We start from the raw sequence: 24,755 nt of genomic DNA, 5'->3' as shown, positions 1-24,755 counted from the left end.
AACATGTCCCTCTGAACGTAATGAATTAGTTTGAAGGCAATCACATATCAGTTATTACTTTATATATGCACCATCCAAGCTTTGCATTGTTGAAGTAATTGGAGTAATTTATGTTCTTCTTGTCCTTGATTTGAATGAGATAGTCCTCTTTTTTTTTTTTTCTTGGCCTGTTTGTCTCTTCTTGGCATATGCACAGGATTGTTTTCCCTTCAATAAATTATTCATTTTTTGAATCCATTATTAAAATGTCTCCTTGATCTATAGCTATCAGCTCTTCAATCTGCATTAAATAAACGGAGATAGATGCAGGATATGAGAATATAATATAGTCAGGCATTATATAGTGGTCATATTTCTCAAACAATGCATTGATTGTATGCTCAGCACTGATCCCCCACAATCATTAATGACTTTAATAAGCTCCTAAGAGGGTTTTTTTTTCATGCTGCAAGGAAAGTAATGCATTTCTCTTAATAATTACTGTAGGTGGCACCTCTTATGTCTACTACTTTGGCTGATCATTTGGCTCTTTGAATGTGTCATCTTGTGTTTTCCAGGTTTTTTAAACATTCAGTCCTGGCCAGAAAACATGACTGATTTGAGTGTCTTCTCCAATCTGGCAACCATCGGAGGCAGGTCTCTCTACAGGTAAGATCCAGGGCTTACTCTTTGTTGCCAGCTCTAGAAATAATCCTCCTTCCACAAGTCTGTTGCTTTCTTCAAGTGCACCTGGGAAACTCATTCTCCCAAATCAGGCATTTGTTATTACAACGTCACACTTTTAAGTCTGAAAAATATTACAGAAATAGCCTTAACAAAACAAAAGAATTATATTGTGGACCCAAAAAAACCTGAATTCAAAATGATTATTCATTTCTATAACTTATTTATCCATGGTATCAAAACGAAATGTTTGTATTACATAAAGCAAACCGTGAAAGTCAATTGAATAACTTTGTTTTTGCTGTATTTCTGCGGTTCTGTAATCAAACCTTAAAAATTATTGGAATACAGCTTGTAAAGTTAAAATAACTTGAAATAATTTGCTATAGACTTGTATTCCACTCACAAAATTCAAAGCCTGTCTGATGTGTTGTGCCTTTATCGTCCATGTTAAAGAGGTGGTTAATTAATGTTTATTTAAAAGTGATATTTGTTTATAGTTTCTATTGATCGTGGCATTTATTCATCTCATGATGATCGATAATATTATCGTTTGATGAATAACTAGCCTGTAAGCCTGTTAGATTTATAGCTGTTCAAATTGCATTCAGCACTAATTGTGTGTCTACTTTTCCATTATCTCCTGATTTGCATCATTTAGTCATTTTAGTGAATTGGACTAAAACAACACAGACAGCATGTGCAAATGCGTAATTCACTCTTAGTGAATACCCTCTTTCGTGTTTTCTAAAGAGGCTGAGGCTTTCTTGCCAAGAGTTCACAGAGTACACATGAAAAGCTCTATTCACACAGTGCAACACCCATTTGCTTAGAGTTAAAGAGTCAGTAGAGGCAGAAATTTGCGGGTCATTTGTTGAAAGCTCTACCACTATAGCAATTACCGTTTGTCACATGATTTGCTCTGTGTCTGACACTGGCTTTTTGCCTGAAACACAGAGAGGAAAAAGTAGAGAGAAAGAGGAATAACAGAAGAGAAGTCTCTGCGAGATGAGAGCAATGTCAGTGTTTAAGTGCACCTGCACGTTCTGACTCTCAAAGCCTTTGATGTGCTCTTCAGCACGCCTGCCTGTGAATAAAAACACTGTTGTGATTACGCCTCAGCATTAACCCATCTCATCACATGTGAAGTGGGAGATCCTCTGCGACGCTAGATGGGGGACGCAAGCTAAACACTTGCTTTAGAAAGGCAACAACATCTCTCATACTGACAAATCGCTCATGCCTTTTGTTCATGAAGCCATCATTTCAGCTTTCTTTGTGTCAGATCTCATTCTTTTGTTTCATTCTTACTCATTCTGATCTGATCAAGTCTCTAGGCTAAAGAAAGTCTGGGCGTCTTAGTTGTTTTTGATTGTTTAAAATTGTGGTTGTCAATTAAATGTGTTCATTCAGTTTGAAAAATTGTTAAAGTATAGTGAAAATGTATTTTATCAAATATATAAAAATGTCACATAAATAATTATAAATTATATATTTTAATAAAAAGTTTATATTATATTTAGCTTGTTAGTTCGTTATATTCATATAAAGCCCTGAAAAATGTTTAATTATTATTTTGTATTACTTGTTTTAAATGTTTTTGTCATTTGTTAGTTTATTCACACACACACACACACACACACACACACACACACACACACACACACACACACACACACACACACACACACACACACACACACACACACAAACTAGTGATTTATTTATTGATTGATTGATTGATTGATTGATTGATTGATTGATTGATTGATTGATTGATTGATTGATTGAAAAAAAGAATTGTGGGCTTTTCACAGTAAAAACTGATATATGTAATTGTACTGATTAAATATTGTGTATTCCCTTTATTTTTTGTAACTGAATTGACCCCTCTTTAAAGTGTTAACAGTAAGTTTTGTCCCCTTGTGTTTTCTGTTGTGTTTAGTGGCATCTCTCTTCTGGTGCTGAAGCAACAGTGGATTTCATCACTTCAGCTGCAGTCTCTTAATGAGATCAGTGCTGGAAACGTGTACGTCACCAACAACAGTCAACTCTGCTATTACAACACCGTCAACTGGACACGACTCTTCCGCACTAACACCCAGAAGTCCCTGATCCGCAACAACCGCGACCCCAAGGAATGCAGTAAGTCCATCACTCTGTTTTTACTATTGTTCAATTTGTTTTTAGTATAAATTAGTCATCAAAAATTAGCATAGCCAGACATTAGACTTGCATCATAAGGTCTAGTCCAGTTTATTCTTGCAAATCAAAAGGCTTCAAAAAGCAGTTCTTCACAACATCTACCCAACAATCTGCAGCATCTGACCTGTGAGAAAAAGTCTTGAGGCTAGGATGGTTCTCAGGCTTCCAGCTGCTGTTTGTCCTAGTTCACCCGAACCACATCCAGAGATCACAACGCCTCACGCTGACCTCGCTGACTATGAGGCACTAAATTCGGTTACTTTGGAAGGTGCTGGTGCGGCTCCCTCATACCTGTCGTTCTGGCTGGGTCATTGCACCTCACCGAGCCTAGCGGGGGCCATGAGGTTCCTCCGCAGATGGAGGGGGTCAGGAGATGTCAGACGATCAGTGTCACTCTGCTGTGAAATACGAGTACTGATGCAAGCCCCCTACTATGTGCTCCCTTTTTACCCTTCAAAATCACCCTTAGATCCAACATAAAGAGTTATTTGAGGTTGTTTCTTTTTGTGTGTGGAAGACTTGAAGATGTGTGGAATGATGTTACCGTAAACCTGAAAAAAGACCCCAAATGCCTTGGATTTATGCAGGACCGTCAATCTAATTACCCATTCTCTGCAAATGTTAAGTCGCTCCATGAACAATCACAGGGAATTAATTGCAGGGAAGACCCTGCAACAATTTCTGACATTTCAGATTTTTTTTTCTAGGAGGAGCTGTAATCACCAGAGGGAATTTACTTGCACCTTTGTCTTTAAGAACTCTCTTTTTTCTCACTGCTGAGTGATGTTTATGAAAAGCAGGTAAAAAGCAGTTTTTGCCCTTCTTTTCCATTGCGCTGGATGTTGTGATGCAACAGCAATCATTAATGTCTCGCGGCAACCGTAGCCTTTTGTTGGGCTTCGCGATCCCCCTGGCTCTTACACATCTCCCTGGTAACCAACCCAGCACTGCTTTTGGCGTCAACACAACCCAACCCAACTTGTGTGTTTTCAACCAGGTTAAAACTTTGAAGTTGGCATCTTTTTGATCCATCTGCCACAAACGTAGAGCTGAAAGGGCTTCCCACTTCTCTCTGTTGTTCCTCGTGCTGTTGGATACCTGCGTTAAGTACCAAGTTGGTCCTTGAACTAGAACATCATGTTCCCTGAGAAAGGCCGGGTTTTTGTAGTGCTCTCTGGAGTGCCTTTACATGTTATTGCTTATTTAGTCATTGACTTTTGCAAATAAATGTACTAGCCACATATAAAATAATCCCTCCCTGGTGTTCAGCAATGCTTACTGTAGTCCCTAAAAATAACATAATACATTGTGGAGGTTTTCATTCATTTCTAATTGAAAAAAAAAAAATTCTTACACAATATATTAGGAGCATAACAATTTGAATGAAAAGTTGATTTTAAAAATGTACATGAATGTCGAAAATGGCTTTTTTGCTTTGAATTCACCATGATATCAAAATGGACAATATTTTTATGGAATGTTGTGTTCTTTTATCAAAAAACTTCCCTTCACTCTTGCTAAGACATCTTTCTCTTCTTTGATGACGTGTGAAAACCTGTCACTCACATGATATCACAGCAATAGCAAACCACAACGATTCAAATGATCTAATCAATTACACATGGATAAAAGTCTCGCTCTACGTTTTTTCACATTCGAAAAACTGTTTAACCTGGATATACATAACAATAGGGAAGAAAAGACAATCGCAACATCCATTTCATGCCGACTTTGTGAGAGCTGTGCAGGTAAACCCCTGATCTCGAGGCACACTAGCGACTGTGGTCTTAAAAAAAAGACCACAGCACCTTGTTAGCGCCTGTTTTCCACTCCGGTGACGCCAGTTGAATCCCACAAGTTCACGCTGTAAAATCCAGCGTTATTGTTCCCAATGAAAGCAAGAACATGACTTTTTTTTTAACATTGTCATAAGTCTGCTCATATTTAATACACATTAGTTAGAATCCATATTTTAACCGTGGTTTCGAATATTTTGACCCCGATATATGCTCTTCAGTGATATTATTCTCATCATTAGTTTCAGAAGTTTGTCTGTTGAGGGGGATGTCTGTGAGACTTGCTGAAGTGGTGTCAGCAGTATTTTAAAACACTCTCCCAGCTGCTGCAAAATCCAGTTCCTCAGTGGGTGGGCGCCCGGACCACTCTGTCCTCATTTCAAATTGAAATGCGGCAGTTCATATACAGCCACCTTCGTACAAGCATAATACATCCATGACCGGACGAATAACACTTTTCACAGATGGCGTTTGCATTGTGTTCAATCACGGTTTGACAAAATTTTTGATCTTTTCCATCTATCGACTGAACGTTTCCTTGGGGTGGACTGACAGCATCATTTGGAGACAAATGTGCAATAGATTGAAATGCAAATATGGACAGAAATTAGTTTTTCATTGTAACACCTTGGAACAGGTGACATTTTATTAGAAAAGTCAATTAGAGTAGTCACTTGCACAATTAGCACTACATTATAATTTAGGCAAATATAAAATTCTGCATTTTTATTCTAAAAATATATCCGTATATCATATATTGCCATACATAAAAAAAAAAAAAAAAATAGTGCACATTATAGTTCTGACTTCAATTACCCAGATGAGCCTGTGTTTCTGTTTTTACCAGTTGTTATCAGGGAATAACATACCGCTGGATGGCGCGATTGACCAATCAGAATCAAGTATTCCACAGAGCCGTGTAATAAACACGTATAATATATATACATTTTGTATTATCATTTACTTAAATCATTTATTTAAATAAGACAGGCTTTTGCAACTTTCAGTGGAAGGACAGATGAGAGATGATAGGAAACTATGGGGAAGTTAGTTATTTACTGGCATGAGTGCTCTTGTATTAATGATAAACATATCTTTTGCAGTTTTGGATCGTATGGTATGTGACCCGCTGTGCTCGGATGCTGGATGCTGGGGTCCGGGGCCTGACCAGTGCCTGTCCTGCCGGTTCTTTAGCAGGGGACGCACCTGTGTTGAATCCTGCAACCTGCACGAAGGGTAAGTTGTTAAACACAACACTCAATGCCACTGATAAGTTAAATTGACATGTAATATAGATATGTATATATAACTCCACAAAACTATATTTGTACCGGACATGTTTTACTACATGAATCTACAAGTTATCAAGAATCACAGGTGTGCTCAAGCTATATTGTTGGATTATTTGCATACACTTTGCGGCACAGTTTATCAATGTTCGATTGTAGAAAATGTGTCTTCCTAAGGTTGAACAATAGCTAGTTGTTCTACAGGGATTTCACAAAGATTTATGTCTACATCCTCTAGACAAACAATAATAAAACAGCAGAGCAGCACGTCCCCTGGCTTTGGAGAGCAGGTTGCAATGATGAAATGTAAGCTTGGTTGAGCTGGAAAATAAATAACAGTGTTTGGGTGAGCTCTACCTCATATGACGTCTACATCAAATACAGCAGTGTGTGGAGCACCATGACAGAATGAAGAACTAAGTAAAGCCTTGGTTTTGTTTTCACACAGGCACAAAGATTTAAGGCAGATAAACAGACACATACACGTATGAGTGTTTCCATGGATGCTTTTGACCCTGTGTACTTAAAGAAAATAAACTCTGTTGAAACACACTTTTCAAACTCACTAGTTTATCCTTTCCACACTATAAATATTTTATAAGGTTATTTTTAATGAATTTAATTTAGATTAAACAATTTAATAATATATGACAGATTTTCATAGTTTACTTTGTTTTATAGTCTGGATAATGTGACAAGGTTAAAATAATAAAATGTCAACTTTAAAGGGATAGTTCATCCAAAAAAAAAAAAAGATGTCTGCCATCATTTACTCATAAAATATTTTCTTTCTTCATTGAAACCATTGGTTTCTTCATTGGTTGATAGTTCACCCAAAAATGAAAATTCTGTCAGTATTTACTCACCCTCGTGTGGTTCCAACCCAGTAAGACCTTCGTTCATCTTCGGAACACGAATTAAGATATTTTTGATGAAATCTAAGAGCTGGATCACTACTCCGTATTCTTCAGGGATTGAAACTTGTTCCCCGAAAAGTTATTAAAGACATCGTTAAAATAGTCCAAGTGACTAGGGTGGCTCAATCTTAAGTTTTTCAAGCGATGAGAATATTTTTTGTGCGAAAAACAAACAAAAATAACGACTTTATTTCAACTATTCATTTCCTTCTCTGTGGGCCTCTAGTCAGTTAACGTAGTGTGATTGCGTAGTGCTACGTCACACGTAGGCTCACTATTGACTGACGCTGGTCATGTGATGCGTGTGACGTACAACAACAGAAGCTTACGCTATTATACTAGTGAACTGAGTCGAGGCCCACAGAGAAAGAAATGAATAGTTGAAATAAAGTCGTTATGTTTGTGTTTTTTTACGCACAAAAAGTATTTTCGTCGTTTGATAAACTTAAGATTGAGCCACTGTAGTCACTTGGACTATTTTAACGATGTCTTTAATAAGTTTTTGGGGCTGGCAAGTTTCAATCCCTGAAGAAGCCTATGGTGGAGTGATCCAGCTCTCAGATTTCATCAAAAATATCTTAATTCGTGTTCTGAAGATGAACGAAGGTCTTACGGGGTTGGAACAACATGAGGGTGAGTAAATACTGACAGAATTTTCATTTTTGGTTGAACTATCCTTTAATGATTAATCTTTTACTAACTAGTCACTAATGTTTTTCAATGTTGTTTTGGACCACGTTGGCTTTCATTGTATGGGCACATACACACACAAATAGAAACTTTTGTGAAGAAAAGAAAGTCATAGAAGTTTACATGAATGACAAGAACTACAAATTTTGGATGCACTACCCGTTTAAAAGCATTTTAAAAGTAGGAAAAATAAATGAAGGCGTAGTAACATATATTCCAAGACAAATGGCCTTCATTTAACAAAAAAAAAATTTGATTTAATAAAAGCACAAATACTGTACATATACTGTGTTTGGCTAGTCACACATTAAAGTAGAGTGGGTGGATATGTAGGGCACATGAAATTGTAATGTGTGCCAAAACACTCTAGAACACATATTTTGTGTAGTAAATCTATGCATTTTCTTTTCGTCCTTACTTGTTTCTTGTGCAGCCAGTAATAGATAGACAATTGCTAACTCTTCAATTAGATAGTTGACAGACTTTCTGCTAACTATAAGTAAATTTGCAACTACATGTCAACTACCAGTCATTAGAGTATTAGTAGACTCTTAGTATCTGCTTAATATTTGATAACACTTTATTTTGATGGTCCTCCAACATACATTCCACCGACTATAAGTTGCAAAGTTAAGTTACTCATAGTTAGTAGAATGTCTAAAGTGAACTGTCGAAATAAAGTATAACCAGACATTTTATTTATAGTCTTTGTGTTATTTCATGGTACCCTGTGTCTTTATCTCATCATAAACTACTAAACAACCCAAGGAAAAAATTTTAATTTTGATATTAATAATTTGTAGATTAGAAAGTGCTTTGCTGTTCACCAGCACATGTTGTGTTATGGATGATGTTCTCGGTATGCTGCTTAACTAACTTAACCAGCCAGGCTTCCTTGGTAAACCGCCTTTACCAATACCAAACCAGCACAAAAATCTTTTTGGTGGTGAATGTCTGTCTGATTCCTCATAAAATTGTTTTGACATTAAGCTCCTTCTCTTGGTTAACTCATTTGGAATAAGTGAACAATAAAGGTGTTGATCAGTGCAATGAAGAGAGTAAATAACAGATTGGTTTTGAGTTCCTTCTTTATTTGTTGTGTGCTTACGTACAGCTCAAAGGGAAAGATGAATATCAGCTTTTGATTGATTTGACTGAGTGAAGCAGCTAAATTTAATTTCTCCCTTGCCCAGAGCTAAAACAAGGGAATAAACAAACGACATCCGTTTTCACATTCTAAAACAACAGTCATTTGCCATTTTGAGACGGCCCCTCGTCCTTTGAGTGTTTAGGCCTAGGACTATCATGGATGGGTACACTGCATTTTATATAAATACCACATCCATGTTGGTTTTGCATTGATAGTGAATCAGCACCAGGGCTCGTGCACCCTGCGATCGTCCCACATGATTCTTTTGCCTTGCAGACTGGCCGGCTCTAGGCCCAAGCTGCTCACCAGGCCCTATGTGGTCGAGAAGCGGGAGGCAGGTTCGGAGAGGTACGGCACGGACACGGATGCATCACTGTCTCGCACTGTCACATCCACCTACTCACCCGTCCCACACGAGTCACCCAGTGCTCCGCTATCTTTGCTGTTTTTGTGTGTTTGTGTGTGTGTTTGTGTTTTGATTTGTGGGGTGATCTCAATGTTCTCTCTCTCTCCTCTGGTTGTCGACCTCTGTGGTCTCACTCGCTGTTCACACAAGATGATTCACTCAGTATGGGAACAGACAGCTAAAAAATGAAAAGACCCACTGTGGTGTGTTTGAGCTCTAAATGGAAGATTTTGAAGATGATTAGGACCGTTTTTGTTGTGTGGTTTGCTGGAAGCAAGCAGAACCTTTTGTGCTTTTTTACAGCTGGTATTAACATTCATTTCAGATGATTGTATAACAAGTGGCTACTGGTAAATACAGATATCAGAAAATAGTCCAAAAGGCTTTCTGGTTCAGTTTTCAGTGTCAGACACTATTAGGGAGGGAGGACAAGTAATTTATTTATTTTTTGAAAGAAATGAATACTTCTCTTCACCAATGATACATTACATTGTTCAATTATGACAGTGAAGACTTTTTTAAGGTTACAAAAGATTTCTATTTCACATGCTGTTCTTTTGAAATTTCTATTAATCAAAGAATCCTGAAAAACAAAATTATCAATTGTTTTCAACATTAATGATAAGAAATGTTTCTTGAGCTTCAGATCCGAATATTCGAATGATTTCTGGGAGATCATGTGGCACTGAAGACTGGAGTAATGATGGCTGAAAATTCAGCTTTACATCAGAGGATAAATTATAAGTTGTTTTTTTTTAAATATATTAAAATAGAAAACAGTTTTATATTGTAGTAAAATATCAAAATAATATTACTGTTTTACTGTATTTTTGATTAAATAAATGCAGTCTTGGTGAGCACGAGACTTGTGAAAAAAGCCTGTAAATCACACACCTGCAGTTTTTTTTATGATTCTACAAAATTCAGCCAAGTCACGTTTACATTGGACATCAAGTGGAGACCCAGTACAGAAACATGTTTTGCATTTGAGTAGTAGCATTCATATATTTCATGTTCGATTTTAAGTACATATTTTTTTACTTTTGAATGATACACCATTTTGTTTCTATATTGGGTCTCCACTTGATGTCCAATGTCAAAATTTGTGTTCTAAATCAAACACAGTTGAGAACAAAGAGAAAACATGCGGTGGACACCCGAAACATGCAACACTACGGAGCCTGTGAAATTAATGTTCACATAAAGAGAGAAAAATAAGTCCTTTAATGATAAGGGGGTCTTCTAAAAGCTTCCTCATAGTCTACACAAAATGTGCTGTGCCTTTTAGATAAAGAAGAATAATTCATTCTCATTTAATGTAACACTCATTACCATAGCACGTCAATCATAAAAATTTTTTTTTAAATATTTTTCTCCCACACTGAGCTGCCATCCTCCACATGTCACGGCAACGGATGTCAGCTTCTAAAATGTCACTACCGTCTTCAGAGGAGTGATGGAATCAGGAAGCGACTGTGTTCACCTGTATTGAACCATTTTGTGATCATTTGTTTCAGAGGTCCCTGGCTGATTTCCTCCGTGTGGTGCTTTGAGGTGTCCCTGAATGTGCTTGATGAATTGTCACCTCGATAGGTGGTGAAGGCTGACTGTTTACTTTTGGTCAATAGTAATTGTGCTTGCCAGCTGTGGCAGCTGTCTGAGAAGTGCTGTAAACACCTGGCGGATGTGTTGGATTCCACTGTTGCCTCCCTACGGCCTTGTGCCTCAGGCACTGAATTCCCTTCGGCTGCTCTTTCACAACCTGTGTGCGTGTGGACGGGCATACGTGTGTGCGTGTGTCAGCCTTTCCTCATTCAGGTCTTGAAATCTGACTTTAAAAGGCCAGTGATTGAATCATCTAGATCCTCGACCTTGTGCCGGAATTCCTGGATGAACTTTGACGATTGACGTTCTATTTTTCCCATCTGAAACTTAAATGCTCTTGAACGGTCATTAAATGTAATTGTAGTGTGTTATGTTACCTCATATTTTTCTCTTTCTCTTTTATAGGGATGTGCGTGAGTTCGCAAATGGTTCAGTGTGCCTGGAGTGTGACGCGCAGTGTGAGGTGGCAGATGATGACGGTCTTACCTGCACTGGGCCTGTGAGTTCAGCCATATTTATCTCCAGCTACACTTAGAAAATAATAAGTCAATGATATCAGTCTTTAAAAACAACAACATTAGCACAACTGTACAATTTTATTTGCCATGGTGTTTTAGACATTCTTTTTTTCTGATTATAAAAAAACAACTGTTATGAATACTTTTATTCAGCAAGGACATCGATCAAAAGTGACACTGAAGCCTTTTATAATGTTACAAAATATTTCAAATAAATGCTGTTCTTTTGATCCTTTTATTCATCAAAAAATCCTGAAAAAAATTATCACAGTTTCCACAACGATATTAAGCAGCACAACTGTTGTCAACATTGATAATAATGAGAAATGTTTATTGAGCACCAAATCAGCATATTAGAAAGATTTCTGAAGGATCATGCGGCACTAAAGTAATTCCGCTTTGCATCACAGGAATACATTACATTTTAAACATATATAGAAATAGCTCATTTAAATTATTTTTTAAATATTTCACTAAGTTTAACTGTTTTACTGTATTTGTCATCAAATAGAAGCTGCCTTGGTGAACATGAGAGGCTTCTTTCAAAAATATATTAAAGGGATAGTTCACCCAAAAATGAAAATTCTGTCAGTATTTACTCATCCTCATGTTGTAAGATATTTTTGATGAAATCTGAGAGCTGGATCACTCCTCCATACTTGTCCATAGGCTTCTTGAGGGATTGAACTTGCCGGCCTCAAAAAGTTATTAAAGACATCGTTAAAATAGTCCAAGTGACTGCAGTGGCTCAATCTTAAGTTTATCAAACGACGAGAACACTTTTTGTAAAAAAAAAGAAAAGAAAAAAGACTTTATTTCAACTATTCATTTCCTTCTCTCTGGGCCTCGAGTCAGGTTACTAGTTTAACAGCGTATGATCTGTTGTTGTACGTCACACGCATCACCCACATGACCAGCGTCGGCCAATAGTGAGCCTACGTGTGATGTAGCTCTACGCTATTACATTAGTAATACTCTAGTAAACTGACTAGAGGCCCAAAGAGAAGGAAATGAATAGTTGAAATAAAGTCGTTATTTATGTTTGTTTTTGCGTACAAAAAGTACTCTCGTCGCCTGATAAACTTAATATTGAGCCACTGTAGTCATTTGGACTATTTTAACGATGTCTTTAATAACTTTTCGAGGCCGGCAAGTTTCAATCCCTGAAGAAGCCTATGGACTAGTATGGAGGAGTGATCCAGCTCTCAGATTTCATCAAAAATATCTTAATTCGTGTTCCGAAGATGAACGAAGGTCTTATGGGGGTTGGAACAACATGAGGGTGAGTAAATACTGACAGAATTTTCATTTTTGGGTGAACTATCCCTTTAAAAAACAAATCTTACCAACCCCAAACTTAAAGGTAGCTTTAACCTCACAAATATAATGAATAATCAGCTCAATCAGTCTGATCAAAAGTATTTTGAAGTACTTTTTCATATTTGTATTTTCATATTTGTGTCATATATAACTGTTTTCTTTCTTAGCCACTGATTTAGACCAGCCTCTCGCATAAACCCCACCCTTCAAAGGCATATGTCATTGTGATTGACAGGCAATGAGTGTTTCTGATTGGCCAATCCCCTGAATCCTCCATCGCTCTTTGCAGAGTATAGAACTGTCACAAAGACAACCTGTCTGTGTCAAGTGAATTTAGATAAATTACTGACCATCATTATTTCTTACTTGCAACTTTATTTTGCATTATTTAAAAAAAAATGCAAAATCTGTATTTGTTATTCTTATGGCAAATTAATTATTTAGCTGATTTTCTCTTAATATTTAAGGCAAAGACGCCGTTTTTGTCAGTCACAGCATCATATTCAGGACAGTCTAATATTGTGTTTCTTATATTTTAATTTTATATTTTGGTGGCGTAATTTTAAAACATCTGTTGTTACAGAAAAGAAAGGGGGCTTTTGGATGACCAGTTGAATCTTTTTTATTTTATTCTTTCATGTAATTGTTTTTTTGCGTCAGATGAATCTTTAATCATTAAAGTGCTATACAAATACCTCATTTCATTTAATTGCATTATTATACTGAGATTTTTCAAGGTCATTCACCAAAGATGCTTTTTCTTGCATTCGGTGCTTGGTAATTGTTAATTTTGGATTATGTGTGCATGTTTATTTCATTTCAATGCAATCTCTTTCAATATATATTAGCTTAAAGCACAAACAGAGCTGAACAGCAGACACCCCCTTCGATTGGCTTGGTCAAATGATTAATTGAATCCCTTGTTGAAGTGTACTTTTGCTGCCGTGGGATTGATTTTACTTCTTGTTAATTTAGTGAGAAAGTAGATTAAGTTGCCTAAGCTTGGCAAGTGTTTACAGAGAGACCTGCCGCATAGAAGACACCTGAGAGTGAGATGAATAAGCTGTTTGGATGTCCATGAATCTGATCAGGTTAGAGACATTATCACAGATGGGCTGTGTGCTCAGCGCTGCCCCTTTTTCAAAACAGCCTCAAGCACTTTGGTTTAAATTGATGGCTACATGACAAGATGCGTACGGCCGTGTGCTTGTGTGTGTTGGCGAAAGAGGATTTAGCCGGTCTGTCTCTAAAGCTCAGAGGCCTCGGGCTGTTGTCTGCTTGAGTCACAGAAAGGTCTCGCAAATGACGCGTCCATGAGCCCTTGGAGACCCGTACCAGCACAAACATAGACAGAAAAAAACTTTTCCTTTTTTTTGTTTTACATGTGCCTGGAAATTTAGATGATATATATTCCTCTTTTTTATGTTTTTTTTTCTAAAGCCTGTCATCTGTTAATTTCTGAAGTAGTTCAGTCAATGTGCCATGTCGATGTGAGTATGTGTACATGTTAGTAATTGTTATATAAAGAATGAAGGCATTTTGCAGTGTAAAACTATTGACAGCTAAGCAAATCTCCCTGTAACCCTTGTATTACGCCCCGACTCTAGGGGAATATAAATCACTAAAGAGGCGTAATAAATAACTATTGGGTTGTGGTATGGAACCCCAGCAACGAATCACTCCGGTCGATAATCAAAAAAAACTCATGCACAAAATTAAATCAAAAGTACGAAATTTATTAAAGAATAACAAGTGAAATAAAGAGCAAATCTTCAGGGTGTCCAAAAGGCCAAAATAACAAACAAAACGAATATAAAAAGTAAAAGGGGAAATTAATAACTTACTCAAATAACAAAAGAAAATACATTTATCTTACCTAACTCCCTGCCCAAAAACAGAGATCAAACAATTTACAAAATAAACAAGGCAGGACACCCCTACGCTCCACACTGTTAAGATGGTTTAGACATTAGGAGAACGGTTCAGAGATTATCACAAAAATGCACGTTCACTTGAACTAATCAAAGTTTCTAATACACAATTTGATCATCGGCCGGAGGAGGGATTCCGGAGCTCTCAACCCACGTGTGACCGAACCAAGAATGAGCTCCCAGACGAGTACCAGCAGCGTCCTTATAAAGACCACGCCCTGACTGGACAACCAATGGCGTTCGTTCACTTCAATCATTGGGCAACCTATTAAAAATCAGGAAAAAAAAAACAAACAAAAAAAAGAGAGAGAGAGAAAAGGAACAGAGCAATAAAGAAAATAATTAGCTACACAGACACAGGTCGTAACACCTCACACACAAAGAATCTACATAGAATATAGATTCACTCAGAGTTAAACGACCGTGATAGGGCATCGGCCAACACATTATCCTTGCCTTTCTTAAAGCAAATTTCCAGATTAAAATCTTGGACAAAGAGAGACCAGCGCATGATTCGTTGATTTGAGTTTTCATCCTAGACAAAAAAACTAACGGGTTGTGGTCTGTATATACAACCACCGGAAGAGAACTAGAGCTAATATACACCTCAAAGTGTTGTAAAGCCATTAAAAAGGCTAACGCCTCCTTCTCAATAGTACTGTAGTTTAACTGATGTTTCAGGAATTTCTTTGAAAAGTACCCAACAGGGTGTTCAATCCCATTTTCATCATCCTGCAGAAGGACAGCACCACCACCCGTGGCACTTGCATCGACATCCAACTGAAATGCACATGAATAGTTTGGAGCCATTAAAACAGGAGCACTACTCAAAAGGGTTTTAACAGAATCAAATGCAGTCTGGCATTTAGTAGTCCACTCAAAGATTTGTGACACACGAAGCATATTTGTTAGAGGCAACACAACATCTGAGAAATTTTTACAAAATCCCCAGTAATAACCAGACATTCCTAGGAATCTCCTTAGGTCACTTTTCGTTCGAGGCACTGCAAAGTCTGCAATAGCTTGCACTTTCAGAGCAACAGGTCGAACCTGCCCTTGCCCCACCTGTTTCCCTAAGTAGGTAATTGTCGCTTTGCCAAACTCGCACTTCGCCAAGTTAAGAGTGAGGGATGCATCCAATAAATGAATAAAAACAGTGCTCAGGGTTGTCAAGTGCTCATCCCACGTATTCGAATAAACAACGATATCATCGAGGTAGGCTTTACAGTTGGAAACACCGCCCAGCACTCGACTCATCAAGCGCTGGAACGTAGCCGGAGCGTTACGTAGTCCAAACGCCATCACCCTATAATTTAGGAAATCATCTGGAGTAACGAAGGCGGATATTTCGGCCGCGCGCTCCGTCAAGGGAACTTGCCAGTACCCCTTTAGCATATCAAGTTTCGTGACAAAGCGCGCCGAGCCGACTTTATCAATGCAATCCTCCATGAGCGGGAGGGGAAACGAATCTGGTTTTGTCACGGCATTTACTCTTCTATAATCCGTACAGAACCGTTGTGTTCCGTCCGATTTCGGAACTAACAAACAGGGTGAACTCCAGGCGCTGAAACTCGGAACTGCGAATCCATTCGCCACTAGATATTTTACCTCGGCCTCCATTACTTTACGTTTAGCAGGGTTCACTTTATAAGCACGTTGCTTAATCGGTGAATGATCACCCACATCAATATCATGCTTCAGTACTTGAGTGCAGGTAGGGACATCTGAAAACAACCCCAAGGACGAATTTATCAACCTTACTATGTCAGTACGCTGTGAGTCAGATAAATCTGTCAGGTGAAGGTCTAAATTATCCAAAATCGTGGAATTATTCAATCTCCCACCCAACACCAGGGTACTCTGCAGATTCAGCCCATCTTCATCAATATCACTGTCAGAAGCAACCACGATCGAAGCTACTGGAGTGATAACAGAGCTTTTTAACTCCATATCTTCCCCACGACTCACATACAGCTTCAGCATGTTTACATGACACACGCGAGTTTTTCTTTGCCGATCAGGAGTCCGAACAACATAATTCGTTTCATTCTTATCAATGAAATATGGTCCAGAGAATCTAGCCTGCAATGCAGCACCCTGAATTGGCAATAAAACCAAGACCTTGTCCCCCTCAGAGAACGAACGAAAAATCGCACTCTTATCAAAACGTGTTTTCATTTTCACTTGCGTTCTTTCCAGTGCAATATGTGCTAATTTACAAGCATTATGCAATCGCTCTCTAAAGGAACTGACATAATCCAGCAGATTACAGTCCAATCTCTGCTCAGCCAGCCAGTTCTCTCTCAACATCCTCAGTGGGCCCCTTACTGTGTGTCCAAAAACCAATTCTGCTGGACTAAATCCCAGCGACTCTTGAACACTCTCACGGACAGCAAACATAAGAAGAGGCAACCCCTCGTCCCAGTCTTTCCCTGACTCAGCACAATATTTACCCAGCATAGACTTCAAGGTTTGGTGGAACCTTTCGAGAGCACCTTGAGACTCTGGATGATAAGCACTAGATGTAATGTGCTTAATTTTCAGTTGGGACAGTACCTGTTTAAATAATCGTGACATAAAATTGGTTCCCTGATCCGTTTGGATCAGCTGTGGAAAGCCGAAGGTAGAAAAAAACGTGATTAGGGCTTTCACCACAGCCTTCGCTTTTAATGAACGCAACGGTACTGCCTCCGGATAGCGAGTTGTCGCACACATAAGCGTAAGCAGGTAGACATGTCCAGATCTTGTTCGCGGTAACGGTCCAACACAATCCAAGATTACTTGTGAAAAAGGTTCTCCAATGACAGGGATAGGTTTAAGTGGAGCAGGATGTATAATCTGGTTAGGTTTTCCTACGACCTGACACACATGGCACGAGCGACAGTACTGCGCCACATCAGACTTAATGCCAGGCCAGAAAAAATAAAACAAAATGCGATTATAGGTTTTTCTAATACCCAGGTGTCCTGCTACATCATCATGAGCCACGCTCAGAACCTGTTTTCGAAAACACTTAGGCACAACCAGTTGAAAAACCGTATCCCAACCTAACCCATCAGAGCCGGTCGGAGTCCACTTTCTCTTTAATACCTCATTATCCCAAAAGTAACCTATTGATGTATTCTCAATCTCATTTAATTTGAACGCTACCTTCCTGCAACGCGACAGAGTAGTGTCTTTTCTCTGTTCAGCAGAAATCGCGTCTTTATCAATGGATAACAGATCAGCCGGTTCTAGTTCAGCACCACTAGTCACGGACAGCGACTCAGGATCAGAAAGCTCAGGTTGAACCTTGCAAACTTCGCTTTGAACTTGCTCCTCAGCTGCCGAAAAGGTATTCGAAATATCAATCGACTCGCCAAACTTACGCGCTTGAGCCCGCGTCACTACACACGCAGCAAACACTGAAGGAAACTCTGATGCCAACTCACCGGAAGCAACAGAGTCAAACACGGGATTTTCAACGACCTCGGGAAATGGAAGTACTTTCCCTCCAGCGAGATCGTTACCTACAATTAAAGCCACGCCACTCACAGGTAACTTATGCCTCACTGCCAATTTTACACAACCTTTTACTAAACCGGATTGAATGTACACATGATGTAGCGGTACTTTCAACACCCCCAACTCAATCCCTTGAATAAGAACATCAGACCCACAATAACTCTTCTCCGAAAATGGCAACACACTAGCCAATACAAACGACTGATTGGCCCCTGTATCCCGCAACATAGTCACAGGAACCAAATCACGTTCGGATTCGCCGAGGGAAATCATCCCCTGACACACAAAAGGATCATACGCGGCATCAATATTCGAACGTTGACTGCAAATTTTCTTAACGAAACCAACACTTTTGGCTGTTTTCCCTTTATTTTTACTTTTCAACGAAGGACAATTCGCAACCAAATGCCCAAGTCCGTGACAGTAAAAACATTCACGGGCTTCAACGGGTATTGCTGGCTTAGTTGAACCCATTTTCGGAAGTTTAGCATTTTTATCCAAAGACGGAGAATAGAATTCACGACGCACAGCAAACGCATTCTTGTGAGTCAAGGTAAACTCATCTGCACAGACAGCAGCCTCAGCAAGAGTACCAACTCTCTTTTCGTTCAAATAAACGACAACTCGGTCTGGCAACGAATTTTTAAAATCTTCAATCAACATTAACTCACGGAGATTCTCAAAATCAACGACCTTGCTGGAGTGACACCATCTATCAAAAAGCACAGTCTTCTCCCGCGCATATTCTACATAAGTTTGAGAGGCAGTTTTAACATGTGCACGAAACTTCTGCCTATACGCCTCTGGCACTAATTCGTACGCCCTTAGTACCGCACTTTTCAGTTTATCATAGTCCAAACTGTCACCCACAGACAAGGTGGAGCAAACCTCCTGGGCTTTCCCAGTTAACTTACACTGTATCAAAAGAGACCAAACTTCTCTCGGCCAGCGCAACGCAGCTGCTATACGCTCAAATGCGCCAAAATAGGAATCTACCTCATTATCCCTAAATGCAGGCACCAGGGTTAGATGACGACTAACATCGAAATCAGCAAGCTGATCAGACGCCACAGGCGAAGGCACAGAGGGCAAGTGATAATCAACACTAGTGGAGGGTGCGTCAAATTTAGTCCTAACTGAACTGAAACGACGATCATCAGTCTGCGTTTCCAGTTCACACTGCCTAAAACGTAACAATTGAGTAGTGTGCTCTTGACGTTTTATTTCGAGATCTAATTGCTTTAATTGAATAGCCAGTTTTAAATCCCCCGAATTTACACCACTAAGTGAGCGCAAAACGGGATTGGAACTCGCAACATCAACGCTATCTTCATCACCTAACTCAACGTTAGAACTAGACTGCAAAATACCCTGCTTAATTAACGCAGCTTGAATTACGTTTCGCAGTTGCTTCTTTTTAGCAGTTCTTAAAATCGCAATATCATAGCAATCAGCAATTAAGACTAAATCAACTTTCCGACAGGACTCCAAAACTTCACACGAGGGAGCCTGTTTAAACGCCTCAAGACTAAATTCCATTTATCAACCTACCACTACCCCAACACGCATGAACAAACTGCCAATCAAAAATATAAAATGTGTACTCACCAGCAAGGTTGCAAACTTCTCAATTTGGATCGGGCAAATTTCCAAATCAAAAATAGAATTGGACGGACGAGCCCCCAATTATTACGCCCCGACTCTAGGGGAATATAAATCACTAAAGAGGCGTAATAAATAACTATTGGGTTGTGGTATGGAACCCCAGCAACGAATCACTCCGGTCGATAATCAAAAAAAACTCATGCACAAAATTAAATCAAAAGTAAGAAATTTATTAAAGAATAACAAGTGAAATAAAGAGCAAATCTTCAGGGTGTCCAAAAGGCCAAAATAACAAACAAAACGAATATAAAAAGTAAAAGGGGAAATTAATAACTTACTCAAATAACAAAAGAAAATACATTTATCTTACCTAACTCCCTGCCCAAAAACAGAGATCAAACAATTTACAAAATAAACAAGGCAGGACACCCCTACGCTCCACACTGTTAAGATGGTTTAGCCATTAGGAGAACGGTTCAGAGATTATCACAAAAATGCACGTTCACTTGAACTAATCAAAGTTTCTAATACACAATTTGATCATCGGCCGGAGGAGGGATTCCGGAGCTCTCAACCCACGTGCGACCGAACCAAGAATGAGCTCCTAGACGAGTACCAGCAGCGTCCTTATAAAGACCACGCCCTGACTGGACAACCAATGGCGTTCGTTCACTTAAATCATTGGGCAACCTATTAAAAATCAGGAAAAAAAAAACAAACAAAAAAAAGAGAGAGAGAGAAAAGGAACAGAGCAATAAAGAAAATAATTAGCTACACAGACACAGGTCGTAACACTTGTGTCATATGTAATCTAAAAAATATGCATTGAAAGATATTTGTTGTACTGCTCTTAATTATTTATTTTTAATGAAAGTTTTAATCACAAATTATATGTGGTAAAAAAACAAAAAAACTTCATCACAGTAATGGGAATATTATGAGAATTCCTTTTGAGAATTATAATACTAATTGTACAGTAACATCCAAATGAAAAACTTTCCTAAAATAGACCATTGGAGACAATATACAAAAAATAGAGCCACTAAATTGATCACCAAGTGATCAAACTGACTTTCTCCAGTAAGGACTTTACACACCCATAAGCCTCTGAGGTGATGCAAGGCTTAGCTAAGCTGTTAAAATGTTTGTTGTTATTAGTGCAGATTAACTGCTGAGTGGTCTAACCTACCTGTGAAGCAATCAGCAACATCTGCTTCACGAAGGCATAATTAAACAACACTAACAAACAGTGTTTTGTGTGTGGAGAGGAAATGGAGATTTGTGTGCAGCAGGTGTCTGGAGAAGCAGCACAATTAACAGAAAAAGTGATGATGCTTTCTAGGTAACCTAGCCTTGGAGGAGTTTTACAGACAGACACCTTTATCTCTGTGTTATGCTACGCATGATTTTGGCAGGCCCAATGCCGGAATAAAATTGACTTGCTGGGCCATCATATTTCTTTCTCTCTTTTTTACAAGAAAGACTGTAAACTTTTTCAGACCTATATGACAAAATGATGAGTAAACCAGCTAAATGAGGAGGCATTTGGTAAGCTTTATAGCAGCCTGCAATGCATGCAAACTAAATTGTACAGTCAACATTTACAATTAAAACTTAATCAGAAACAATACTAATTACTTCCGCCAGGATACTTTAATTAACATGTCCCCAAACTCAATGCATATCCAGAGTTTTCCCCCTAATTATGACATTCTGGTGACATTCATGCACACTATTCTAATAGCCACAATCATTTTGATTAGACTTGAAGGTAAAATAAATTCAACAGATTTACTAATATATTAAATGAATAATGCAATGCTGAATAGAGCAGTATGCTAGTCATGTAGTTGTGGTTGAGTGTTAATTTGTTTATTTAGTTTTGAGCCTTTTGCCACTTAATAGCAATAGTAGAAGGTAGATGAGAAAATTAAACTTCTAGCACCATCAATCTTATGTTATTCCAAACCAGTACGACTTTTTCTACTGTGGGACCCAAACGAAGAGACAGTATTTTGTGAAACATCTTTACAGTGAAAGTCCAGTGTTATTTAGGACCCCATTGACTTTTATTATATGGACAAAAACATTCTTCCAAATGTGTTTTTTTGCACAGATGAGAGAAAGTCATGCAGATTTGGAACAACATGAGATGTGTGTAAATGATGACAAAGGTTTTTATGGTTACTCAGGATGCATTTATTTGATCAAAAGTATAGTAAAACAGTAATATTTTAAATATGTTTTGTTAAATATAACTTTTTTCTATTTTGATATTATATATTTTGAAATGCAATTTATTCCTTTGATGACTCAGCGGTATTTCAAGCATGTCATTACTCCTGTCTTGTTCCTTCAGACATCATTGTAATATTCTGAGTTGTTGCTTAAGAAACATTTCTTATTATTATCAAAGTTGATGTTTTGTGGAATTGAAAGTTAGAACAGCATTTATGTAGAAATCTTTTTTAACATTTTAAATGTCTTTAATGTCACATCCTTGCAGAATACAAGTATTAATCATTTTTAAAAAAACGGAACTGTAGTGTGTCTCTTTTAATATCGATGGAAAACTGTATGTTTACGGTCCTGAAGCTGTGTGTGTTGCGTGCTGCCTGGCTCCCACGGCCGCGTCTGGGTGCCGTCTGCTGCTTTATTGCATCAGAGGCGGTTTACAGCGTGAAATGAAGAGCAGCTGTAATTGCTGCAAGGCATTTATTCATCTCTCACAAGAGATTCACTCATAAAGAAGCACATATCAGCCTCGGTCTCACTGAGCACAGACAGATACGCTCGCGTACAGATGTTTCTCAAGGTTACGTGGGCGCAAGCGTGTGTTTTCCACCCTTAATAGAACAATAAGGAGCATCTCTTCCTATTGTCCGCGAAGTGTTATTTGTCTTTCTGGTTGATGAGGTGTTCGGATGACTCTAAGGGTGCTCATATTGATATCCAAGCTAACAATTCCCCCTCTCCGGCCTCCTCTCTCCATATTACCGCCATAAATCCTGTGCCGGCTGATTGTTATGGTCATTGTGTTGGTGGTGAGGGATGGTTATTATCCATAGTTGCTGCTATTTTATGTGTCTCTTTCCTCCACTTTCTTTCTCTCTCTTGCAGGGTCCTGATCACTGTGTTAAATGTCTTCACTTTAAAGACGGACCCAACTGTGTGGAGAAATGCCCTGATGGCCTACAGGGAGCAAACAGCTTCATCTTCAAATATGCGGAGGCCAACAATGAGTGTCACCCCTGTCATGTCAACTGCACCCAGGGGTATGGACGTGTTTGTTAAATGTTTGTAATTCATGAGTGTGTGTGTGTGAAATATATCTGTAGCGGTCCAACTACTTCCTGTGCGTGTTTGCCACATCAGTTCTAGCCTCAGGAACTTTAGAGAGCCTATTTGTCAATGCACTGACCCTTTTTAGAGCTCTTGTGTCCTCGGAGCTGGCTGTGCATAAAGCATCATTCATTTTAGAGGAAGGAGTTTGCCCTTGCTCCGTTTCTGCCATCTAACTTTAGCCCCAAATGATAACCATCACACTCTCCGAATTTATCCGACTGGGCACCTGCAACATAACCTCGGGCCCTTGGGGTTACATGAGAGACGGCTCAAATTTCCTGCAGAAAACCATTATCTGCTCAAGGAATCTTCACACTGAGTCATGGATTCACTTTTCTTCCTTCTGTGTCACATGGAAGCCCTCATCCGCTGACTGTCTGATCTGGGATCGCTGTTAGCCAGGGACGATTAGTGACGTTAGGGGTTAGCTGATAAAACGACAGGGCTGTGAGCATCAGTGTGGAAGGGCAGGAATTTAGACGTCAAGAAAACGACAGGAGAGGCAGTGTCTTGAAAATAGGTCTAGCAAATAGGACTAATAGATTTGATGAATTGTGAGTGACAATATAAAATGAAGCAGTTTTGAGATGGTTTTAATGTGTTTTCGTTTGACCATTAAGTTGCCTCGAGACAGTAATTAGATTACATTCACAATCTTTCCTAGTCTTGTAATTATGAGAACATTTAGACAAAAGATAACAGCATTTCTGATTTGAACTTCAGTAGCATAAATTAAGTACGTACGCAAGTATGACTCGTTTCAAACTGTCTTTTTCAATTAATACCTTGCATGCATTTTGTTATTTATTAAAATATTTTAGTAAAATTAATAAATGCAACATTTATATTGCAATTAATTGTTTTATTGGTGCGTGCAGGATAAACATTTAAATAGTGAAATATTAATACTAATAAATGTATAAATTTGAATAGTTTTAAAATATAAATACTTATAAAATTATTGTGTGTGTTTACTCATTTGTTAATTTGTATTCTTTATTTATTGTTTCAGATGCACAGGGCCTCGTCTGCAAGACTGCATTGGCATGATGGACAGGTACACTAATTTTATATATATTTATATATATTGGTCTTTTTCACCTTTAATGGACAGAAAACAATGGGATAGAAGAGAGGGCGGCAGTACCTTGAGCCAGGACTTGAACTAGGGTCTCCCATTGCTCAGATTTATTCTTTTTTTTTTCAGATTTCTTAATTGATATATATATATATATATATATATATATATATATATATAATTGTATCATTGTACTATAAGTATAAATATCTGTAACAATAATGATGTCCTGTAGTAACACTACTGTGTGTTATACACTCTTTCGCCAAAAACCTGTGACTTCCACTGTCAGTAGGTTTGCAAGGTCAGAATTCTGGCACCAGGTTCTTGTCCTCCTTAAGCCATCATTTATTCATGGTATCTATTTAGATTTTATGCCCAATATCTAACAGTTGATTCTAGTTACACTGACTGCCATCAATAGAAAATTACTGTGACTGGAGATCCTTTATACCACACAGTTCTACAGACAGTTCACACACACACACACACACACACACACACACACACACACACACACACACACACACACACACACACACACACACACACACACACACACACACACACACACACACACACACAATGTCATATTGGTGATTCAGTCACAAAACCTCTGTGTACTAGCAGTGGGGTCCAAATGTCTGCATTGAAATCTCTGACTTTTTTTTAATTAAAAAATAATAAATAATATAATATAAATAATTAAGTTTAATTTTTTTTAAGCACTGAT

The 24,755-nt window shown here is 38.4% G+C and overlaps 1 protein-coding gene across 3 annotated transcripts in view; it reads left to right on the top strand.

The window, feature by feature from the left end:
• The window catches only part of erbb4b (erb-b2 receptor tyrosine kinase 4b), a 367,114-nt gene that overhangs the window by 283,391 nt on the left and 58,968 nt on the right, over positions 1-24,755 (top strand). For 2 of the 3 annotated variants that reach the window (XM_077216016.1, XM_077216015.1), the window contains exons 11-17: positions 558-648; positions 2,609-2,808; positions 5,768-5,900; positions 8,987-9,058; positions 11,127-11,220; positions 22,720-22,874; positions 23,957-24,001. In XM_077216016.1, the coding sequence (XP_077072131.1) occupies positions 558-648; positions 2,609-2,808; positions 5,768-5,900; positions 8,987-9,058; positions 11,127-11,220; positions 22,720-22,874; positions 23,957-24,001 (790 nt within the window). The remainder of the gene's footprint in view (positions 1-557; positions 649-2,608; positions 2,809-5,767; positions 5,901-8,986; positions 9,059-11,126; positions 11,221-22,719; positions 22,875-23,956; positions 24,002-24,755) is intronic. The other variant, XM_077216017.1, reaches the window with a different exon arrangement.

The sequence above is a fragment of the Siphateles boraxobius genome, unplaced genomic scaffold, assembly GCF_051911475.1.
Source record: "Siphateles boraxobius isolate OS27281-9 unplaced genomic scaffold, OSU_SipBor_1 7, whole genome shotgun sequence".
Classification (NCBI taxonomy): domain Eukaryota; kingdom Metazoa; phylum Chordata; class Actinopteri; order Cypriniformes; family Leuciscidae; genus Siphateles; species Siphateles boraxobius.
This window is presented reverse-complemented; position numbering and strand designations above follow the sequence as displayed.